Source organism: Oncorhynchus mykiss, chromosome 25, assembly GCF_057628025.1.
Source record: "Oncorhynchus mykiss isolate SJ-2025 chromosome 25, ASM5762802v1, whole genome shotgun sequence".
Taxonomy (NCBI): domain Eukaryota; kingdom Metazoa; phylum Chordata; class Actinopteri; order Salmoniformes; family Salmonidae; genus Oncorhynchus; species Oncorhynchus mykiss.
In genome coordinates, this window is record NC_143046.1 from 19,089,397 (window position 1) to 19,097,429 (window position 8,033).

General features: G+C 40.0%; 1 protein-coding gene across 1 annotated transcript; it reads right to left on the minus strand.

Annotated features, from left to right (window-relative positions):
- Positions 1 to 1,191: 1,191 nt before the first annotated feature.
- Positions 1,192 to 8,027, minus strand: cenpu (centromere protein U). The gene is made up of 13 exons (XM_021583518.3): positions 7,822 to 8,027; positions 7,677 to 7,731; positions 7,414 to 7,522; positions 7,084 to 7,318; positions 6,802 to 6,922; positions 6,569 to 6,691; positions 6,241 to 6,361; positions 5,981 to 6,089; positions 5,818 to 5,896; positions 2,623 to 2,670; positions 2,377 to 2,438; positions 2,046 to 2,202; positions 1,192 to 1,636 (listed from the first exon to the last, which is right to left on the minus strand). The coding sequence occupies exons 1-13, from the start codon at positions 7,824 to 7,826 to the stop codon at positions 1,511 to 1,513; spliced, it is 1,350 nt and encodes a 449-aa protein (XP_021439193.2). The 5' UTR covers positions 7,827 to 8,027; the 3' UTR covers positions 1,192 to 1,510.
- Between the last annotated feature and the right edge of the window lie 6 nt (positions 8,028 to 8,033).

Consider the following 8,033-nt stretch of genomic DNA (forward strand, 5'->3'; position numbering starts at 1 on the left):
TACATAATCTACAACGGAGTATTTTAGAATATACTAGAAACAGGCGAATATGCATAGATGGCTTTCTTTCATTGATCCCTATATTCTGAACCCATTCTCTCGATGTATTTTACTGAGTCTGTCTACACAATTCTAAATAAAAAAGGTGCACCGTATTTAAAGGGATGATTTAAAATACATTTACTGAAACCCCCATTGAATGAAAACTCCACCAGACTCTGTTGGCCAGCAAGTGAGCAGGTTTGACAAGGTAGCCACACCTGCAGAACACATTACATGACTAAATAAGGTTGATGCCAAATACTGAGAAGTGGGTAGGAAAGGCAATAATTCCTAAATAGGGATTGGCCACCATGTGATTTCTCAGAAATACATGTACAGTGAGCTTTTTTTGTTGTTTTGGATCTATTCTCCAACACTTTGTACTTCAAATGATACAGTGCAGACAGTGAGCTTCAATTTGAGGGTATTTTCATCCATATCGGGTGAACCGTTTAGAAATTACAGCACTTTGTGCCCCCCCTCCCCATTTTAGGGGACAAATTCACCTGTGTATTAAAGTAGCAAAAAGTTATGTATTTGGTCCCATATTCATAGCACACAATGACGTCAAGCTTGTGACTACAAATCTGAGTGAGAAAGTTAGACGCACAAGTATCGTACCTCCCAAAAAATGCTAACCTCCCGTTATTTTAATGGTAAGAGGTTTTGGGGGTATGATGTTTGTGCGTCTTGCTTTCTCAGTCATTATTTGCAATTCATTCAGGATTATCTGTAATGTTAAGAAACATTCTATTCCGATTTACATTAAAAGTGACTCCAAAATGACACAATACATTACTTACCATTCATTTCTATTGGGCACAAAATAATATGAAACATAAACAAACAGCAAATACTTCCAACAAATGTCTTGAGTCACAAGCTTAATTTAATAAATGTCTGCTAAGAATATGGGACCAAATACTTAACTTTTTACTACTTTAATAAACAAGTGAATTTATCCCAACACGGTTCACCTGATATGGATGAAAATGTCCTCAAACACTACAAAGCACCCCAAAAAATGTCACTGCCCCAATACTTTGAGCTCACTGTATATACATTCATGTAAGTTAAAATGGCAGTTTTTCCACCAGACAACATGACCCTCCAGCAAGGTGCTGATCCACAAATCATTTCCAGAAAAGGTACTCATTACTGAAACATTTATTTTAAAACACATACCTTACTTGAGATTTAATATACAAATCTCAAAAGGACCTTTGATCAACACTTTAAAAGAGTGTAGCATAATTCTCGTCAGATACAACCAATACAGTATCTCCAAATATCATGAACATACCTGTAGAACATCAAGACAGGCTCAAACTATTGTACTTTATGAGAGCATGCATCTGCCCCTCTCAAAGTTTAATTGCCAGGATTATTCATTAAAAAAAAATTGTGTAGCAGGTCCACACGCAAATGAGATTGATTAATTTACACCATTTAGTTTGCAACTTGGAGCTCACTTGTTGTGAGCCACTCTGTCCAGAGCCTGTTGCAGCCTCTCGTTGACAGTCTTCAGCTGATCTTCAGTCCCCAGCACATCACGGGCCTCCAGGAGAAGAGCTGGTAGACTGGAGGGGCCATACTGTGGAATGAGAACAGATGTCAACAGAACAGTGCTTTAAACTCACTTTAAGCTACTATAATAGGTTATTATCACTGCCTCTTATGTTCATAGTTTATAGCTCCATTCCTGTGTATTTTATTCCTCTAGTGTTGCCATTCTTAAAAAAAAAACAAAAAAATTACAACTCTGCATCGTTGGGAAGTGCTTGTTAGCAAGCATTTCAAGGTAAAGACAACACCCGTCGTATTCGGCGCATGTGACAAACAACATTTTATTTGATTCATGCCCTCTGAAGACTCATCCATAAAAGTCTTCGGCCATAACTAAGAAACATTGTTGTATGTGACTGAATGTCAGCATTAGGTTAAATCCTAAACTGTAACTAGATGAACAAGAACAGAAGGCTTGTTGTTGATGTGCTCCTCACCTCCTCTGCCTGGTTAGGGTGGGCTATTCTATGGTCCAGGTAGCTCTTGTGCAGGTGACCCAGATCCTTCAAGAAAGTGGTTCCCTTCCGTATGTCTGTTAGCCTCTGCTCAAGTCGAGACTGGTCCTTCTGCAGGGCCCTCAATTGGGCCTCACTCCTGGCAGAGAACAAGGGGATGTTTCACATTCTGTATTCTGTTTTGTGATGTAGTGTTGTTGGGTTATTATTACATGCCACATAATATAGAAATAAAACACATCACATTAATTGTTGCGTTACTTCAGTAGTTAACCTTGCTTTAGCTCCATTTGCAAGAAAAAAAAACCCATACCTTATAAGCTCATTTTTGGCCTCGAGCAGCCTGGCTCTCTTACGGTTAATGGCAGCATTCATCTGAGAAAACAACAATAGGCTGATGACTGACTTCCTTAAATGAATATGATGGGACACAGTGAATATCCTAGTCGTCCTAGAATAACTACAGAACATGAGACGAGAGTATAACCACAGACACTCATGTCCACAGGCTTCCCAAGATCTAGTGTTTGAAGTGTTCATATCTAAATAAAAGCTTTACCTTTGCGTTGTCCCTTTTCAGGAATTTTAGCTCCTTTGAAGCAGTTATCTAAGGAAATAAAAAAATTAAGAAAATGTGTGTATGAAAACGTTCAAAATTTCAACATACACAAGATAAGTTGTATACTTGAAAGGTTGTTTTCTCTATAGTTTTTCACTGCCGTATGAACGTGAGATATATATATACACACACACACATAATATATATATATATATATATATATATATATATATATACACACACACACACAGTTGAAGTTGGAAGTTTACATATACCGTAGCCAAGTACATGTAAACTCAGTTTCACAATTCCTGACATTTAATCCTAGTACAAATTCCCTGTCTTAGGTCAGTTAGGATCACCACTTTATATTTTAAGAATGTGAAATGTCAGAATAATAGCAGAGTGATTTATTTCAGCTTTTATTTCATTCATCACATTCCCAGTGGGTCAGAAGTTTACATGCACTCCATTAGTATTTGGTAGCATTGCCTTTCAATTGTTTAACTTGGGAAGCTTGTGGAAAGCTACCCAAAATGTTTGACCCACAATCAGTTGGGTGAATTTTGGCCCATTCCTCCTGACAGAGCTGGTGTAACTGAGTCAGGTTTGTAGGCCTCCTTGCTTGCACATGCTTTTTCAGTTCTGACCACAACGTTTCTGTAGGATTGAGGTCAGGGCTTTGTGATGGCCACTCCAATACCTTGACTTTGTTGTCCTTTTTGCCACAACTTTGGAAGTATGCTTGGGGTCATTGTCCATTTGGAAGACCCATTTGTGACCAAGCTTCAACTTTCTGACTGATGTCTTGAGATGTTGCTTCAATATATCCACATAATTTTCCTACCTCATGATGCCATCTATTTTGTGAAGTGCACCAGTCCCTCCTGCAGCAAAGCACCCCCACAACATGATGCTGCCATCCCCGTGCTTCACGGTTGGGATGGTGATCTTTGGCTTGCAAGCCTTCCCCCTTTTTCTTCCAAACATAACGATGGTCATTATGGTCTAACAGTTCTATTTTTGTTTCATCAGACCAGAGGACACGTCTCCAAAAGGTACGATCTTTGTCCCCATGTGCAGTTGCAAAACGTAGTCTGGCTTTTTTTATGGCGGTTTTGGAGCAGTGGCATCTTCCTTGCTGAGCGTCCTTTCAGGTTATGTCGATATTGAACTCTTGAATTTTACTGTGGATATAGATACTTTTGTACCGGTTTCCTCCAGCATCTTCACAAGGTCCTTTGCTGTTGCTCTGGGATTGATTTGCACTTTTCGCACCAAAGTACGTTCATCTCTAGAGACAGAACACGTCTCCTTCCTGAGCGGTATGACGGATGCGTGGTCCCATGGTGTTTATACTTGCGTGCTACTGTTTGTACAGGTGAACATGGTACCTTCATGCATTTGGAAATTGTGAAGGTCTACAATTATTTTTCTGAGGTCTTGGCTGATTTCTTTTGATTTTCCCATGATGTCAAGCAAAGAGGCACTGAGTTTGAAGGTAGGCCCTGAAATACATCCACAGGTACACCTCCAATTGACTCAATTAGCCAATCAGAAGCTTCTAAAGCCATGCCATCATTTTCTGGAATTTTCCAAGCTGTTTAAAGGTACAGTCAACTTGTGTATGTAAACTTCTGACCCACTGGAATTATGATACATTGAGTTAGTTATAAGCGAAATCTGTCCGTAAACTGTTGGAAAAATTACTTGTGTCATGCACAATGTCCTAACCAACTTGCCAAAACTCTAGTTAACAAGAAATGTGTGGAATGGTTGAAAAACGAGTTTTGATGACTCCAACCTAAGTGTATGTAAACTTCGGACTTCAACTTTATATATTAGTAACAGTCAAAAGTTTGGACACACCCACTCATTCTTTTCTACTCATGCTCTTCCTTGACTCTGCGGTCCAACTATCTCAATTGGGTTGAGGTCAGGTGATTGTGGAGGCCAGGTCATCTGATGTAGCACTCCATCACTCTCCTTGGATCAAATAGCCCTACACAGCCTGGAGGTGTGTTGAGTCATTGTGCTGTTGAAAAACAAATAAGCGCAAACCAGATGGGGTGGCGTATCGCTGCAGAATGATATGGTAGCCATGCTGGTTAAGTGTGCCTTGAATTCAAAATAAATCACAGTGTCAACAGCAAAGCACCCCCACGCTCACGGTGGGAACCACATGCGGAGATCATCCATTCACCTACTCTGCGTCTCACAAAGACACGGCGGTTGGAACCAGAAATCTAAAATTTGGACTCATCAGACCAAAGGACAGATTGCCACTGGTCTAATGTCCATTGCTCGTGTTTCTTGGCCCAAACAAGTCTCTTCTTATTGGTGTCCTTTAGTAGTGGTTTCTTTGCAGCAATTTAACCACAAAGGCCTGATTCACGCAGTCTCCTCTGAACAGTTGATGTTGAGATGTGTCTGTTACTTGAACTCTGGAGCATTTATTTGGGCTGCAATTTCTGAGACTAGTAACTCTAATGAATTTATCCTCTGCAGCAGAGATAACTCTGGGTCTTCCATTCCTGTGGCAGTCCTCATGAGAGCCAGTTTCATCATCGAGCTTGATGGTTATTGTGACTGTACAAAGTTCTTGACATTTTCAATATTGACTGACTTTCATGTCAAAGTAATGGTGGACTGTCGTTTCTCTTTGCTTATTTGAGCTGTGCTTGACATAATATGGACTTGGTCTTTTACTAAATAGGGCTATCTTCAGTATACCACCCCTACCTTGTCACTACACAACTGATTGGCTCAAAGCATTAAGAAGGAAAAAAATTCCACAAATTAACTTAACAAGGCACACATTAATTGAAACTCATTCCAGGTGACTACTTCATGAAGCTGGTTGAGAGAATGCCAAGAGTGTGCAAAGCTGTCAAGGCAAGGGGTGGCTACTTTGAACAATCTCAAATATAAAATATATTTAGATTTGTTTAACACTTTTTTGGTTATTACATGATTACATGTTTTATTTCATAGTGTTGATGTCTTCACTATTATTCTACAATGTAAAAAATAAAGAAAAACCCTGGAATGAGGAGGTGTGTCCAAAAAAAAATGTATTTTGTTGTGGGCTGGGCATCCTGAAGATGCACAACACTATAATAATCAAATAAATACACGTTTTTTTCACCACTTGGTTTTGCAAAGTATGACAACTGGTCACCCAAAATGAGTTACCTTCTCTGTGAGTTGATCTTCAAAAGAGCTTGCGAGAGCATCTATAGCCTGCAATACTGCATTAGATTCCACTGCATCCCTGAATAAAAACAGGGAGAATTTTTTTTACTTGAGATAATGATTACTTTAAAGATGTGTCTATGCTAAACTGATGGGAACTCACATATACTCTGACACGAATTCCAAAAATGAGTCCAACACCACATCAAGATCAGTGGGATTTTTTACATTCCTTCGTTTCTGCTGGTCTCTTTTGGAAGGACCAGCACTTCCTGAAAAAAAATACATGGATTAATTTCTGTGGTGTATATTTTACACAAATTAATTAAGTCATGCAGAGTGGCATTTCACTCAGGTGGTTTTGAGAGAGACTCATATGTCTGTCTGGGAGGATGTGGTGCTGAATAGATATCTAGCTGTTACCTGAGGAGGACTTCCCCCTCGTACCCAGCGAACTCCCCCTCGGACCCCGCGAACCCCTCTCAACTGAGGACTTCCTGTGCTTCCAAACATCGTCTGGTTTGGCCTTATTCTGATTTGGATTCTGTGGGTGAGAGAACTGGTTGAGTTTCCCCTTTTCCTTTGTAATCTGAAGGGTTGATGTGGTCAGGAAGAAGGCAACATATACAAACAAAAAGTTGCAAATGTATCACAGATGACAAGGAAGGAGTACATGTTAGTTTTTTAAAGGAAAAGGTGACAAACATCTCACATTTAGTCACTCACTGGGAAGAGCAGTAGCTGTTCTTACCCAACTAATGTCCTCATCCGTCAGATTCTCTGAAGACAGGGATGTTCTACGTTTCTTATGAATATGTTGAGGACTGGAGCCCGGAGCAGACACCTCAATTTCCTCCTCCTCGCCCGATGACCTCTGTTAGTAAGCAGTGTTTAGAGGACATTAAGCTCATCACAGGCAACATAATGTAACACTACTCTTAGCAACAGTGTCTTATGTTACTGCGATAGGGGATAATGTCATACCGAGTCATCCACTTCTGTGTCCTGTTTCTTTCTGACTGTGTTTTTCTGTGATGCAGAAGACCCACTCTGAGTTTCTGTTAAATCCTCTTCACCTGCCCCTTCTGCAATCTCTTTTTGGGGCCTGACCATTATAAATGGAGGAAAAGGAATAGAATAAGTTTACAATTAGAACTTGTGCTCCATCGTTAGTGGATATTTTCTTATTTCCCCTCTCCATCACTTCATAAAGAAATGAGAGCAAAGGGGCTTGTAAGATCTCACATTGTGACAAGCAGGTTTTACCTGGCTTTTGGTTTGACATTTTTCTGTTGAGATCCCTTTGGCTGGACCACTTCGCTAGCTCTCCGTTTGGTCTGACCTCTCCCAGACAGTGTGTGTCTTTTTGGGGTCGCACTATTAACCTTTTTGGATGGGCCCCATCTTCTCTTAGCTGCCCCCTCCTTCACCACTTCCTCTTTGTTTTGAGCCAAGTTTGGGCTGAAATCGTCCTCAAGGGCAGTGCTGTGCAGTGGGTTACCTGGGTGGTCAAATATAGTCATTTGTTGTAGAACATCTTGGCATTAATGATTTTTCGTACCCCCCAAAAACTATTTAGGTTTGTTTTCAACTCACCATAAGTATCGCACTCATCAAGGAAACTGGCTTGCTCAATGGTAGAAACATTTGGGGAAATATGACTGTCCGTTGCTTTAGATTTCTGTGTATCTTTTGATGGACCCTTCTGAGGTGAAAACATAGAAGACAGCTAGCTAACGTTACAGTACCCAATGTTGCCCCTTTTCAATCCCTTGTAGCGAGCTAACGTTAGTTACCTAATGTCTATGACATTTAACATACAATTTGTGAGACATTTGAAAATGCGTACTGTAACAAACCTCAACAAGCTCGTATTGCACAAGTTTGAGCATCTTCGCCATTTGGCTCTTCTTACTGTGTGGAGGAGAGCAGACCTGTGAAACATGTGAACCTGATATCGTTAACGTTATTGATTTTTCTTGTAGCTTGATTACTATTTGTTACCTCATGATGATCGTTCAAAGATGAAAATGTAAGCTATTAGCTAGTTGTATACATACAATTTGCAAAAGAACACTCAAAACATAGTAAATGGCTATGCAAAAGTAGCAAACGACGGGTTTGCACGCCAGTTGCTTGTGATGTTTTTTTTTTGCGGATCAGCTGAATTTCTTTCCCGCAAAAAAAAAAAAATATTCGAAAATTCTCGCGAGACT